At 33.2% G+C, this 16648-nt stretch overlaps 1 protein-coding gene across 1 annotated transcript; it reads left to right on the forward strand.

Annotated features, from left to right (window-relative positions):
- The first annotated feature begins 6100 nt into the window (after window positions 1-6100).
- LOC143571094 (tRNA (guanine-N(7)-)-methyltransferase-like) lies at window positions 6101-7030 on the forward strand. Its single transcript, XM_077056604.1, has one exon. The coding sequence runs from the start codon at window positions 6105-6107 to the stop codon at window positions 6882-6884; it is 780 nt and encodes a 259-aa protein (XP_076912719.1). The 5' UTR covers window positions 6101-6104; the 3' UTR covers window positions 6885-7030.
- Window positions 7031-16648: the final 9618 nt, after the last annotated feature.

The following is a 16648-nucleotide window of genomic DNA, read 5'->3' on the forward strand; positions in this document are numbered from 1 at the left end:
GAAGTTTTATTCACCAAGAATGCACGCCTACATGCTCTTTCCTTTTGAAGATACGGAACCTAATGGCGTACGCCACGAGATGATGAGGATTTGGGACTTGGAACAACCAAATATGTGCTTAGATGGGATTTAGTTGTTGTCAAACCCCAATTCCTCATTATCTCAAGTCGTACACCGTTAGATTTCATATCTGCCTTCTTGTTTGATAAATCTTCATTTGATCGACGAAGGTTTTTTGATTCACTTGTTGTCAAAATTACCTCGTTTATTCCTTATTACCTTGGCAGACTCTAGCAAACTTCGATGAAGTAAGTTGTTGTTAGGATTAGACACAAAATGGATATGTTTAATGGTACTCCAATGGATACTTGAATTTGCGATAGATGGTCATTAAAAGGAGCCCCTTATTTACTGGATAGATGTGATTACCATGGTATGTAGCTCTATATGTAATGTTTAGTTGAGAGGCAATTGCATATTTTCCCCTCCTAACTTTTTAAATGCACATTTACCCAGCCAAAAAATTCAATTGCATATTTCCCTCTCCTTAATTATAAAAATGGCAAATTTACCCTTGTTGATTTTTTTTAATTAAAAATAATTTATGTAATGACTATTTTACCCTTACTTTGGTGTGCTTTCAACAAAAAACCTAAATCCCCTAAGAAGCTAAACCACCCCCACCCCCACCCCTAAGCCCCGCTAACCCAAAAATTTAACCCTAAAAGATTAACTACGCCCGAAAGCTGAACTGAGAAGGTTTTGTTTTTGTGGGAACAAAGGATGCTAGATAAACTTTTTTTACTTATTTTAATTTTGCGTTATTTTTGGTTTTATGTTTTTTTGTTTATTTTTTTCTATTTTCTTTTGGAGGGGTTTTTTGAGTGATTCCAAATTAGGGTCTTTTAAGTTATGAAAGGGCAATGTTGTCAATATTAAATTTTCATTAAAGGAGGGGCAATACGCAATTGATTTATGGGTTCAAAGATTGTGGAGGTTTTTTGTGATCAGGACATGACGATTACATTGATGGCTCTTTTTTTAGTTAGAACACCAATTTTCATTACTATAGCGATTGAAAAAATCAGCCGAAACATCTGTGGGTGTTATTTTTTGTAATGTTCATTTTTGTGCTTTTAATCCATTTGTGTCTTATAATTTTTGGCAAGCTACTAAATTATTATTTGAAATTGTTTGACTGTTTTGCCCTTCAAAGAAAAAAAACAAGAACAGTGTAGTAAGTGTAAGTAGCTTACATTTTGGCCAAAAAGAAAATTTGAACAAGAAACCTCTTTATGGTTACAAGAATTTTCCCTCAGAAACTTCAAAATTAGATTAACGTGTTTGCATAAGCAACAATGTACTTTCTTGTTGCAATGAGTCATTAAGAAAACAAAAGAAATGAACTTAAGAAAAAGGTACTATAAACCGATTCGTCTTTAGTTGATATGACCGTACTCTTCACATCACATGCGTTGTGAGTTGGAGAAAGCCCACTGACAACTTCAATGAGAACTTGATTATTGGCCCAGGAGGTCAAGGTGCGATCTATAAAGAAATGCTGGTGGATGGAAGGAATGCAGATGTAAAGAAATCAAAATAGTTGACGAAAGCTAATAGAGCTATTCATCAATGAAGTGGTCATTCTTTCTCACAAGTTTTTTTTTTATAATTTTTTATAATTTTTCTTATCATATAAGTATGTTTGGTTTGGTTTAAAATGTTATCAGTCAACTAAGGAGTTCTTTTTCTTACAATTTTTTTTAAATTTTGTTTTCATATAGGTATGTTTGGTTTGGTTTAAACTGTTATCGGTCAACAAAGGAGTTATTTTCAAGAATATCTTTTTCCATTTTCAAGTGGATTTGCCTGTTTGTCATATCATACATGTTATTTTTACAATCCATTTAGGTTTTGTTTGATTTGTAAGTTTAACTTGGTAGTTGGCCGGTTTGGTTGTTACATAAGTAGAGCCTATATTTGTCGTTTACCATGCATCATTTCAAAATGAAGTTGCTACAGATCTTGATTAGATATTGTGTTCTCATAATGTAGAGATGTCAGGTGGGCGGTTCAACAATAAGTTCTAGCAGCCCCCCCCCCCCCCCCTCTTTTATTAGTTGTCCCGCCTATGCTGCATAAGTGCCGGTGATTTCAACTTATTTGATTGCGAATTTCTGCTCTTAGAACTGCGTGCTACTAGTAGTCTGACTTTAACTTTCAAATGTCAAGTCATCATGGCAAGCATTTTCATGGCTTTCCAAGGTGGGCTTTTTAACTGATTAATCTTGATCCTCGTTAACTTCATTGGTTTCCTGAACTATTTATTTTAAAACAAACAGCGGGGGCCATTGCTATCGTCAACATTATCAAACCATGATGCGGACCCCACATCAACTATAACATCGAGCATACCACTGTCGTAGTAGGAGCATCATGACTTCTTATTCGTGATCACTCAGGTCGGTCAACATGATCTGATTAGAACATATGTGGCTTAAATTGTAAGCATCACAAACTTAATAATTGTTAGTGAAAGCTTTAAAGGTGGAGCCCTGTGTGGCTGTGTAAGAACATTTATATTTTGCTGCTACAGTTCACAGATTCCACAAATGCAAGCTTCAAACAAACCTGCATTGCACAAATAAAGCAAATACAACAGCTAATGAGCTTTCTGCTATCAATATCACACGGATTATAAACAAACGTGCGCACAATATAACAGTTTAAGGTAAGTCACTAAAGGCTAACTCAGACAATACTTACCTTTCAATGGCAAGTAACAAAACCCTTCAAAAAAAACTTATCAATCTATGCTGCATATTACAGTTAAAAAATAAGTTTTAATGACTGCCAAACACAAAGTCAGTACCGGCGTACACAGTTGCATGCTATAATACACAGGTCGCTGCAACCAAACACATATATTTAAAAGTTCAGGCCACACAACATAAAGCCAACAAATGTTAACAGTAACGACAAATAGAATATAAACAAAACATGTGCTGACCAACAGCCACCATACACCCGCAATCTACAGCCCCTTGTAACAACGCACTTTAATTAAATACTTCAGGCCAAAATATCCATACAGCATTACAACAAATATTTAAAGCAACGACAAAAACACATAAAATCTAATAATTGATACGAATACAAGAGCAAAAGAAAAGTAACATACAAACGAACAAAGACTCGTACAAAATTGGGAGACTGTCAAGAATTCCTGTATTTATGTGAGTTAGACAGAACGATGTTGCTGAATGATACAAGTTGCTTTTCATAGTGAACAACTCACGAATAGTTCAAAGATGTTTTGGGCTTGGGGATACAATGTATGTATAGGTAGTTATATTCATGAATAGGTCAAAGGTATTTGTTATGTTTACCTACAAAGAACATGAAACATGCGGGAAAATATTCAAAACAAACATTAATTATCCCACATCTTCATCAATAACTCAAATGTACTCACCTACAGATTACTCACGTATTTTTGAACAACTCAAATGTATTAACTTACTCACACGAAATATACTTACCTACACATTCATGAACAGCTCAAAAATATTCATATAAGCAACAACAAATCAAAGAGCAATCATTCTTCTAGCAACTCTGTAGTGCAACAGACTTCTCCTACACCATACCAAACAACTAATCACAACAATAAATTAAAGCATAAATTAATCAGATTTTAATTTCAATGGTGGGCCTGAAAAAAAACAATCAGAATAGTAAACCCTGCAATAACCCGAGTTTGATGCTAAACCAAATACTCAAAAAACGACAATCAAAACATAAAAGACCCTAAATTTTATCAATACTCACAATAGAGAAAGCCCCTAAATCAGGAAGGCAGGAAAAAAAAATTCAACAGAATAGCAGCCAAAATATCATAACTGGCTAGTACAACACAACATCACATATCGAAGAACTTGACTGTAATTGGTGGCATTGGCTGTAATTGTAACTGGAGAAGATCAGGGCATGATGTCTCCGATGAAATACAAAAGAAACCAATAAAGGCAGGGAAGAAAAATGGTGGGGTGCACAGCACAAGCTAGCATCACAGTTCAACATCCTATGTTGGATTATGATGTATATGTTCTTTAAAGAAACATGTTTATATCTCAGATGGTATCATATATTTTGTATCTGAAGTTTGTAACACCGTGTAAGTTTGTAGTTCAAAATTATTTCAGATGATATCAAATATTCTGTTTACTACTGCATTGCTTTGGTTGATATTATTCAGTTTTCAACCTAGTAGCTTTTATAGTTCAAGATTTTTTGTGTGTGGCATACCAGTTTGTTCTATGCATTTGTTCTCTTGTTTCGTTGGCAAGAAGTAGCCGAGCTGGCTACCTGCCGTGCCTACTTGCAAGGGCGGCAGTGTAGCCGCTCTGCAAACTTCTACCCAGCCGGAGGTTGCTGAGCGCCCTTGGATTTGCTTTTGAAATTTTTGAAAATTGTAATACAGTGCTATTCTAATTATCGTGTAGAAACATGTTTGGCCATTGGTTTTTGAGAATTTGAAGCTTGAACACAGGCAAGTGGTTGTAGTTCATGTCCTGTTTCATTTTCAGTCTAATTTAAATTTTATTATATGGGAGTTTTGTTTGGGGTGTGGTGTAAACGAGACAAGACACTTACGATGTATCTTGAGATGGGCTTAAACGAGCTCGAACCTATATTAGGGTTTGTATAATAGATGAGATTGAGATTAACCAAGCTTGGCTCCAGAGTAGATTAATGATAAATTAGAGGTGTAAAGCTGGATTAAAATCTTATCCATTTTTTATTGTTTATATATATATAGCATGGCGTACACTTCTTATTTTAAAAAAATGTATACAAGTTCTGTTATTTTGTAAATCTATACTTGAGATACTAAATTTAAGCTTGTTTTGGATCGTTAGTAAACCTTATTTAAAAGAGCTACAATATAAGCTCACAAGTAGGACTTGTTGCACCTCTCTTTGAAGTTAATTAATGAGTGGCTCATTCCGTTTCCCAATAATAAATCATTTATGTATTCGGAGTTGAGATTGATCTTTCTTTAAAGTTAAATGTGCCATAATCGAATTATTGAGAAAATTAAACCATTAAAGTAAATAAACGAAAACAATTATATATAATAAAATAAAAATCAATACAGAAAATTATATAAAATAAAAGTGATAATAATAATAATAAAAGAAAATGTTTGTGCTTAAGCCCAAGAGGAAGCCTTAACTAACCATTGAATTATTATGAGCCCAACACTTGTTGTGAGTCGACCAGAGGAAACCCTCGAACCGTTTCAGTGGAGCCGTTAGTCAAGAGCCAACCCTGCATCCTCACCATTCGACTCTAAGGTACTACTTACTGCACTCTCTAATTAATTACATATGTGATGGTTGCTGATTATTATTATTATTATTATTGTTGTTGTTGTTTAATTAGGATTTGGTAATACAGAAAATTGAAAGTTAGATAGTTAGGGGTTTAGCAAACCCTAACTAGTCTGTGATTCACTAAAGCCTGCAACTTTATACATATACTTTGCACCCTGGCTGTTCTTTGGGTTCAAGTTTTGGCTTTTCGGGTTTCAGATTTTTAAATTCAAACCTGAAACCCAGCTCGAATCTGTCACAGGTTTTTCAGGTTTGGGTTTTATTGGGGGAGCATTTGACCGAGAAAACTAGAAAAAAAAAGTTTTAAAAGTAAAATGCTAAATCTTAAAACATAATTTTATCTTCACTTGTATACGTAAATAACCAAATACTTAGTGAAACAACATAATCCAAAAACACAATCCGTCTGATCCTATGTCTGTTTCTCTGTTTCTAAAGTTATATTAGAAAAAAGTCAAATAATATAAGTATTTGAATTGCTAGATATAACATGAACATTAAAGCGATTTTGAATGACCCGAAACCCAAAAATTAACACTAAGAACAGACCCGAATCACTATGGTTTGGGTTTGGGTTAGTTTTTTTTTGGGTTTCTATCCAATATTCCGGTTAGCTCGAGTTCGGGTTTTAGGTCTCAGTTAAAAGTGACAGCACTACTCTTGGCAAACCCTAACTTTTTAAAATGTCATTACAGAATTCCCAATATGCAATTGGAGGAAAAAATACCATCAGGGGACGAATCAAACCCTTGCATCAGCAAATCCACCCGTCTTCCAAGAAAACGGTTTTACCGAGCCAGGGCTCATAGCAACCCGTTAAGCGATTCCCATTTCCCGGTCCCGACCTCCCCTCAGCATGTAGACTACTCCCTTCACTTTCCTCACTATTTCCCGTCACCCGACTCCCAATCTAGTTCCAAAAAGATAGAATTTGCAGACATCGGGTGCGGATTTGGAGGACTTTTAATCAGTCTTGCAACTCTTTTTCCTGACACCCTAATGATCGGAATGGAACTGAGAGACAAGGTAACAGAATACGTCAAAGAACGGGTTCTAGCTTTACGAGTTTCAAACCCGGGCCAGTACCAGAATGCATCGGTTGTTAGAACTAATTCCATGAAATACATTCCGAATTACTTTGAAAAGGCACAGCTTTCGAAGATGTTTTTCTTGTTCCCGGATCCACATTTTAAAGAAAAGAACCATCGCAGGCGTGTGATTAGCCCATTTTTGTTAGACGAGTATGCGTATGCGATTAGACCTGGTGGGATTATATACACGATAACTGATGCGGAAGAGCTTGGAGATTGGATGAAATCTTGTTTGGAAGATCATCCGATGTTTGAGTCGCTTACTGATGAAGAACTTGAAGCGGATCCGGTGGTGAAGTTGTTGAGTTGTGCAACTGAAGAGGGGCAAAAAGTGTCGAGAAATGGAGGGCAGACTTTTAAAGCGGTTTATAGGCGTATTGTCCTCAAAGATTGAAGTAAGTTTTTTTTTTTTTTTATAAATGTTGCAAATTTATTTTCTTAATTTTAGATTGTAACTTTTGGTGACGATCTGTTTGTGTTTTTACCTAAAAGACCATGCTTTAGATATGTAACATTTTGTTTTGATATTACTATCTTAAGAATTTTGTTCGTTATTTCTTAACATACAAGGTAACTTGCTCTTGTATGAATCTGATCTAAACTGGAGTCTGGAAACTAGGCTAATTTAATCGACAAAGAGATCATAAAGGAAAAATATGTGAACTTAGTAATTGTGTTTAGGAATTACAAATTGTCATGGAAATGGTTCTACTTATTTATATTAGTTGATGCAATCAAATACAGCTATATGTTTACCAAAGAAAATCTAGTTAAATCTGAGATGTATGGATGGTCATTAGTCATTACATAAGTGTTTGTTTGAATAGTTTTGTTTTATTTGCAAATGAACATATGTAGATGTTCATAAATGGAAGTTGCACAATACTCTTCACTTCACTTCAGCATGCTTATACATTGTCTTTGTACATTACATTTTATAGTGTTTTTGACTTTTTTTTCTTTATATAGTAAATTACTATGGGTGCCTTTAAACCAATGATAAAATTATCCCAAGTGTTTTATACGGTACTATAATGTAGTGTTATCAACTGATAGAGGTGAGCAACAAAACTAATCAACCGATCCGAAACTGAAATAACTTATAAACTATTCCAAACTCATAATTGACTGTTCAGTTTCTTTTTTTTTACTACGTGAAAAAATTACGGTTCAGATTTGGTTTACCTTGTTCTAAAACCAAAACGCACCTAACTGAGCCAGACTGCACCAAACATGGGGACCAGGACGCCTCGAACTTGTTTGGATGCTTGTTAGATTTATGGTCCAAATTCATTATTTTGAACCAGCAATTATAGACACAAGTTTATTAATAAATGGATAAACTTTTAGCACAGATGTTTAACCCCAAATGTTAAACCAAAAACCAACCCATGACAAAACAAAACCCGTAGGTAAAACCAAGCTGTTCAGTTTCCAGAAACCAAAACCAAAATGATTCTCAGCTTAAAAGCGACCCAAACTGACCCGTACAAACCTTTGACTGATAACAATAACGTAAGGATAATAAAAGTTCATCTATTAGATTAGAAAAAAAGGTCAAGGTTGAGTTTATACAAATGTGAATTCCCTTTCATTTATGAACTTAACATCTTATTGCACATGTGACAAAAACTATGCAGACAGTCAATTTTAACTCTTTAATTCTCGTCTATATTGTTTTGTAATCTGCTTAAAACGATTTGACTATGCCAATTGCAAGTTGATTTTTTATAATGTTAGATGGTGACCCGTTGAATATGATATATTTCCCATTTAGGTTTGTTTACAATTTCTATCTTTGACAAAGAATAACATATCAATTTGTTATCACTTTATAAAAATTTAAATGTACATTTTATTGTTTAGATTAAGAGTATATCTTTACAACATATAGTACAACAACAAAATGATGTACAACTTTTATTGTCCTTGAAGATTTGTATGGTAGGGTTATGTCTTTTATTGCATCCAACTGTAGCATGTGAGCTGGACAAATTTATGTAAGAAACCTCCAAACCTAATGGTATGATCAAGTTGACATAATGACCTGGATACTTTTATATACTATAAAGTGGGGTATGCGTACATCTCATCTTTCTTCTTCTCTTATTGAGGATCACATTTTCTACAAGCGACAAATGCGTGTAACGTTATATCCAAAGTTCCACAAATAGGTTTCATTGAGAGGGTATGTCTTTGGTGCTATCAACAATGGTTTCATACGATGATGGGAGATCCTATGTGCCTAACCAACAAAACGAATAATGTAGTACCCTCCTCAGACCCTACCATAGCATTGCTATTGGTGGGATATACTGAGTACGATGATGATGATGATGATGATTGCTTTATTGTTACAGGAATTTGTCAATACTATTATGGAAATTCTTATAACGCAGCATTAGCTAAAGATAAAATCACGCAATTCCATTTTTTTTAAATATACAATGCAATTGTTCATTTAAAGAATTAGTTGACTGATAGTCTTGACCACTTCAACTAGCAGGTTCACATTCTTCAGTTCAACATCAATAGTGAATAAAGCAAACAAATGTTGAATAGCACTTTGCTACATACAGATCACATAGACACATATGGCATACCTAATAATTTCATCTCATTTGCTCAAGCCACCTTAAAACATCACTTTTCATGAGAAGTCATCTTCAGTCAAAGTCGACCGATTCAACTAAAAGCTCCCACATGCATGAGCTCTTATGAGCTATGTGATAGAAATTAAACACTTGGAGCATGTTGGAAGTACTTGAGGTAGGTCTATGAACATCTGACAATATATCTAATACCACAAATATCACAACTGATTTTAATTGTTAAGTTATAAAAGGCTGCTTAAAACTCTAGCTTTGAACAAGATGAGAATAATATGGTTACAATACTTCCCTAATATCCAGTTATCCACTTAAATTGACATAGGATATAGCCAAAATATCATGAGTACATTTGCAAAAATGATCAGCTCTTTAGGGATTTATGTTCGTGGAGATTACACATTTGAGACGTCAATGAATTACTGTTATTAATCATTTAACATTTATTTTGGCGAGAAATGGAGAATCGCAAATACGTAACACAAACTAAAATGATATAAAATACTCATAGTTGATTATAATTATCGCATACATGACTGGATGAATACATTATAGATTGTTTGTGCATTTACAATTCTACACAACTAGATAACTTTCTAGCATGAAGTAGCAACATGGAACTGAGAACTAGCACAGTATAACACCACGCTGATTCTTTCTTCCATATACACTGACACAATGTGATTCAACAACCCCCTCACTTATCTATTATATATGCACCACAATAACCCAGTGCATCTATATCGATACACATGAGGCCTCTCTTCTCTTAAAGGCCTGATATGTTGCTTGCTCACGCCTTAAAAGAATTACAGTTTGCTTGCCCATTAGCACGTTACTTGTTGCTTACCCTTCAAAAGCATTACATGTCTCCCGCTCTTTATAAGCATCACAAGTTGATTTCTCCCTTAAAAGTCATTACAACTCCATATATATATCCAGGGCAATGGGTCCATATTTTTTTATGTTGGCTGATTACCATGTATGGTCAGGCCTAAGCCATTAAGTTGTATAGACTTTAACGACTTTTAGGGTTTAGATACATTGTTGACTAAATTAGATTAACATTATTAATTTATATTAAGGTTATCTATGAAAGCTATTGTAGTTTACTTTGTTAAGGTATTTATTTTAGGTTATAATATAAGTGAGTCTACTTTAATTGTGTGTTTTTTAATTATTGAGGCCGGTCATGAGTTTTGGCCTATTAATCTGGACTCATACCCTTTATGTGCTCGCTTTTCCTTCTCCGTCGACAACCGGAATATTGCTTAGCTACCTCTCTATCACCACATAGCGACTCTTGGGATCAATGCTTTGGTAGGAGTTGAATCGATCCTTACGCTATAACAGCATACTAAAGGGCAATTAAATGTAATATAATTTTAGCAATTTAAAAACCATTGACCAGACTGAAGTAGCATGTACCTAATTTGCTGATTTGACACAAGAGAAAGAAGGTCGAGTCACGTAGTAATTATATAGTGTTTGATTAAATCCATAATAAGTTGCATGCCCACTACTTTTTTGTTGTCATGTACTCATGTGACTCCAATTTTTTTTTCATCGCTATATTCTCAAAGGGAAATAAAGATGCACACGCAGGAGCGTATTCAAATGATTTTATAACCGACTGGATTTCATTCATTCTAACGTTTAAGTTGAATTATTCGGTCGGCAAGCTTAAAGATTTGCAATTGAAAATACTAACAAATTGAAAAATACTAATCCTACAATTCAAAAGTCAAACTAGAAAATATGACAAACATGAAATGTAGAAGGATAACAAAAGTCTCTTCCATATTGTAACACCCCTTTCGGCATGTAAATGTAATCGACGAGAATAAGTTATAAAATTGGAAAATAATTAATTAGGAAATGTTTATATAGTAAATAAAGAGGGTTAGTTATATCCATTCTTATTTGTTTCATTGTCATGGTCTATCTGAACAATACTAATGTTGCAATAATTACATCAAAGCAACCGTAATCATCAGTGAGAAATCAGAATTTTGTTTTATCTTCCACTCAAAGAATTGCCACTGCCAACTTGTAGTTAGTTATCAAAGTTTCAGTTAGAGCATTCGAATAGAAGCTCCCTACATATGTAGTGTTCATATTTTTTGGGTGAAGAAGACTCATCTTATCATTATCAAGAGGATCATTTGGTGGTATTCGTCGCTCTCTTTATAATGCTCGATACATTAAGGGATTCATGGGCATGGAATCATTAAGAGAACAATATATATAAAGAAGGAACGTACCATGATAAGATGATCATGAGCATGAAAACATAAAAAGAAAATAAACATTCAACATAAGTAGATCTTAGTGGAGTGATTTTGTCATACTTATATATAGGTGGAGATTGACAAGGACTTGTGACCGATCATAACCAACCTTAAACCTCGAGTGGTATAACCTTTAAATCACGTTGAGAACACTAAATGATTATTTAATTACTAAACGCTAAGTAATCAAAACTATTGTTGTTTGGAATTGACCACATCCTTGTCCCATATAGGCATATAACAAAAAAAAATGTGAACAACGTTAAATAATTCACACAAAGATTTAGCGAGTTAGCGACATGGGTCTTAACTTATACAGGAAAAAAAATCATAAAAGAGGAAAAGGTATTTAGAAATAAAGAAAAGATAAACATAGATGTTAAAATTTATAATGCTATTTTTATTAAGTTATCGGTATAAAAATAAGCTGCCCTGATAAAATTAAACAATACTTATCTCCTAGAAAATCGGTTGAATTAATTAGCAATTGTAAAATAAGATTAATGTATTTAAATATTTTAATTTGTCTCTACATACAACTTAGAGTCGTAGACAACGGTGTTAGGTTGTTAACTCTGCAAATTAGTTTTAGTCTCCCTTTGATTAATTAATTTAATTGTCAAATGATATTAAGGTTTGATGGGGTAAGATGTGACACGTGCAATTGTTTAAGAAGAGGGTGTAATTCTTTGGAAATCAAAGTTCAATGTTTTATCAAAGCTGAATATTCGGTAAAGTATCAAGAATATTCCCATCCTATGTTAGAAGTTTAAATTATCTTTGGTACATTGTTGTCGATACAACATCAGGACAAGTTACACGTTTTTATTGCTTTGGTTTTCAGGTTTTCTAATTTATTTGGTTTATTTCATTCGGTTTGAAAACCGAATTATGGGAGTTCAAAAAAAATAGTTCGTTTTTTTCCAACCAAATAACGTTTTCTAAATGCTTTTACAATTATCTGTTATTCGGGTTGAACTGAGTTCAAATTTTGTGAAAACGAAACCCAAATTACCATTTCATTTTTAGTTTAAAATGGAATCAAAAAGTGAATGTAAAGTTCACCTTTAAGTTGTTTCGGTTCAGTTTGGTATTTTTGTATGATTTTCTGTTTAATCAAATTCAAACCGAATATTGAGCGGATGCAAATCTCTAAGACTATAATGGGGCACTGACCCCTCAAAACTATAATTACTAACCTTTTGAAGTATGATGGGCCACTCGCCGTTTACAAGGACTACGATTTGCTCACCTTTAGTAAGTATGATGACAAGGACCAACCGAACCACCCCCACAAGGCGGATCCCATGCTATATTGTTTTATACACATTATTTTAGAAACAAAACAAAACAAAAAAAATACCATAAGTAGATTAAAAAACATATACCTAATTTGCTGATCTCACACAATAGAGAAGAAAAGTTTTTAACTCTTAACGTTACATTTTTTTATTTTCAAAATGAGAGTGAGTTTACTATATTTTTAATTTTTCCGTAAATTCGATTCCAACAAGTTTTATAAGAAATCGTAAATTCAATTCCAACAAGTTTTATTCGAACAAAAATCAAGTAACATTATTAGTGAAAAAACAAAACAAACTGCAGACAACCACCAACCAATTATTGTATCTAAAATTATGTCTATTTGAATAACTCCAATTATTTCATGCAATCATACAACAAAAAATATGTAGTTATTATTCATAGGAGAATAATTTAATTACATTTGATTGAATATTTGGGATTATTAGAAATCTAGCTTAAATACTCATGAATCTACCTTGATTTAACTTATATATTTTTATTTTTATAAATGACATAATGTTACACAAAATTACTTCGAAGTTAATTTCATTATAATTTTAGCAATAGTTAAGTTGCCTAATGTGAATACATCAGTCATGTCATGTGTGCATCATGGTGCCCTCAACACCACCCCAGGCTTAACATAGAGTTGCGCCATGGCCACCCTTGCCATCCCCATAACAGCGTCAAACAAACTGTTAGTGGGTTCACCTTACTAACAACCAATCACAAGTTATTGATAATATTTTTGTTTTTAAACTAGTTAATCCACAATGCTTAAACTAACGAGTGGCTATTATTATATATGACAGAGACATGGAGAGATAATTATCTCTTGCTAGTTATCCTACAACACAACCTTAGAGTATGACTTCTCCCAAGAGTTTATTTCTAATAATATTCTATCATACGTTTCTTTTATGATGTTCTTATATTTTATGAATACTTTTAAGGTTTAAAGGGAACCTTAAAGTGACGAGTACTTAAGACAAAAACATTAGGAAAAAATAATTAGGTTTAAAACTTCTAAAGTTAGGTTTAATGCTCTAGATTAAACTTTTTTTCCTCTGCGGGGTCACGATATGTCATCTTCAATTGAATTTTAAGAAATAAGAAAATCTTGGCTTATATACCTTTATCCATACTTTTTACATGAAATTATTTATAATAAAAAGTTTGTAAATAGGTTATTCGTATGCACATGGTCATTTGTAACAACCATAGGTCGTATATCAAAATCAAATTTTATGGAATTAGCAGATTGGTGTGAGTTTTTTTATCATAATGGGGTTGAGAGGAATTTTATTTATCAAAATAGGTGATTCTCAAAGTATTTACTAATTAGGTTTTTTTTCTTTCTTATATTTAATGATTAAATATATATCCATGCATCTGCTTACTCTCCAAATCATTGTTCAAATCATTGTTTTAAATCATTGTTTAAATATCGATGGTTTCATTAAATATGAATTATATAATTGTTCAATATGATTTTAAAACTAACGATAATTATATCATAATTCAAATCATTGTGTTTTAAGAAAGAGAGAAAGTAAATCACCGTTCAAATCATTTAGTTATTCAAGTTCAATCGCTGGTTTCAAATTCGCATGTTGGACTTAGTAACAAGTTCCGATTATGTAAAAAAATATCATAATTCATAAACATAACACATTTAAACGTATTCGTGTGAAAGACATATTATTTCTTAATATTTATAGCGTTAGTTTTTATTTGATTCAGTATGGTTTATAACTTCATATTGAATGGTTTTTAATGTTTTAAAGAAGTAAAAACTCGTATTTTTATTTTTGGAGTTTATTTAGATGGTTTTTTTTAGTTCTATTTAATATGGTTTGATTACAAGTGGTGTAATCGGTGAGATTAAAGCAATGAGCTTTTTATGGGTTAAAAATCGGGCAAAATGGTTAAGGCTAGCGTGGGAGTGGTAAAATGTGTTTAACTTAACTCGTTGTAAGGGTATAATTGGGTGGTAGTCAGGGGATAGTTTTTTATTTCATGTGTTTGTACTTGATGCTACTAGCTTCTTAAAATGTTGTGTGAATATGAATAAATCGATTTGGTTGGTCGTTTAGAAAAAATATGGTTTGATTATAATACGTAGCCACTAACAAAATGTTTTGATTAAAAAATTAAAAGCAACAGTCGTTAAGTATTAAAGAAATTAATTAAAAAAATCGGATTACCGAGCAACCAAAATGATCAATGGTTGTATTGCGTGATTCAAAAATATTACAAAAGTTATTAAATATTAAAAAAGTGACTTATAAACACATTTCGTAGGCTGTTTCATGAGATAAAATGCAACAAAGTGAATTTGTTTACAAAAAGTATAAGGAAATGGAATATAAAATATTTATTTAAATCAAAGAAAGAGAAAAAAAACCTAATATGGTAAATACTTTTAAAATCACCTATTTTGGTAAATAAAATTTCCTCCGCACCCATTTAGGTAAAAAAACTCGATTGGTGTAACGTATAAAGGAACCAACACACAAGAAAATCAGACCCAGTGAGGTGCTTGCCATTTGCCAAAACCATCAAACTCAACAAACCAAACACGAATATCAAACACGAATATATTACATGTAGATTACTCCACTTATGAATTTCAAATCCGCCTCGATATATATCGCGTATATTTTGATGTTAAACTAACCACAATATCTATTCAATCGAATAAAGTTATCCAGATATTTAACTCAATTTTAATGTCTAGTATGAGATTTTGTGGACTTGGAGTTTTGAATATAATAAATGAATGAGTTGTCCTTCCAATGTGGTGTAGTAATAGAGAGTTTAGGTTTCTTAATGGACATCCAAGTTTAATTCTCACTTACAACACTTTAGGGAGACATGGATGACTCAATAAAAGAAGACTAGGGCTTTTGTGATATCCAGTTCGATTCAGAGGGCATCCGAGTTTGACCACCAGTGGGTCTTCGGGCGGGTGGGTTTTCCCCGAAACTAGAGATAACTTGAAGGCGCTTAAGGGTTTCGTACGGCTGGGTTGGGCCAGCTGGCGGTAGCCTTTTGTCATTGGGTCACCCCGTACGGAGTACCTAGGCATTTATGTTTGTTGGTCGTTCAAAAAAAACAAATAAGAGTCAATAGTGTTGTTTGAGAAATACCAAAGTGTTAGCCAGCGATATCGAGGTGTGTAATATATGTGTACTTTCCCAAGTGGTTGAGAGTTACAATTTTACGGTTGAAAATTATGTAGGTTAAAGAATTTAAAAGTAGGAGTTTAAGATACAAAGGTTAGCCTTTCCAAAAAAAAAAATAGTTTGTGAAATTCATTTAACTAAAATTAGAAATAACTTCATTCGAAAACATGTTTCCTTAATCAAGAAAGGACTTGGAATTGAATGTTTTCCAATGATTTAACCTAACGTTTATCTTCAATTCAATAATGTGGATATAACGTAAACATTCTAATAAAAAGTTGAATGGTTACCTAAGGTCCTCCGGTTGCATGGAGTAGTCGTGTGTGGAGAGGGAACAAAGGTTGATCGATTGACTGTGAGGGTTACTTGATAGAGAGGAAAGAGAAAGATGATGTTGGCTTTGATTGCATTAGTTCTAATTACAATGGCAAAGAATGAAGATGTTGTGGTTGTTGATAACAAGTAGTTGAGCAATTAAGTTGGAAAAAAATGATAAGTGCGGGTCATACTAAATTATACCCAATTACTTGTTTATGACAACTGATAGTTAAGGATGATTAAGGATTTAGTTACAAGATTGAGCGGAGATGATTCTAGTGGAGCTTCGTTCCAACTCCTTCGTGATGGTTCCAAAATCTAGTTGAGCGGCAATGGTTCCGTGCACTGGAGAGGGTTAAGTAGTGAAGAGAAAGGATGACTGAGATTAAAGAGATTGCAGCCTAACAATATAGGGTGTTTAGTATTCGAATCGGACTCAAAACACTT

Source organism: Bidens hawaiensis, unplaced genomic scaffold (genome assembly GCF_021521415.1).
Source record: "Bidens hawaiensis isolate Kalapana, Puna unplaced genomic scaffold, B.hawaiensis_p1.1 tig00025194_1, whole genome shotgun sequence".
Lineage (NCBI taxonomy): Eukaryota > Viridiplantae > Streptophyta > Magnoliopsida > Asterales > Asteraceae > Bidens > Bidens hawaiensis.

Excerpts from the sequence above, each read along its gene's own strand:
- LOC143571094 (XM_077056604.1), top strand. The coding sequence starts at position 6,105 with ATGCAATTGGAGGAAAAAATACCATCAGGGGACGAATCAAACCCTTGC.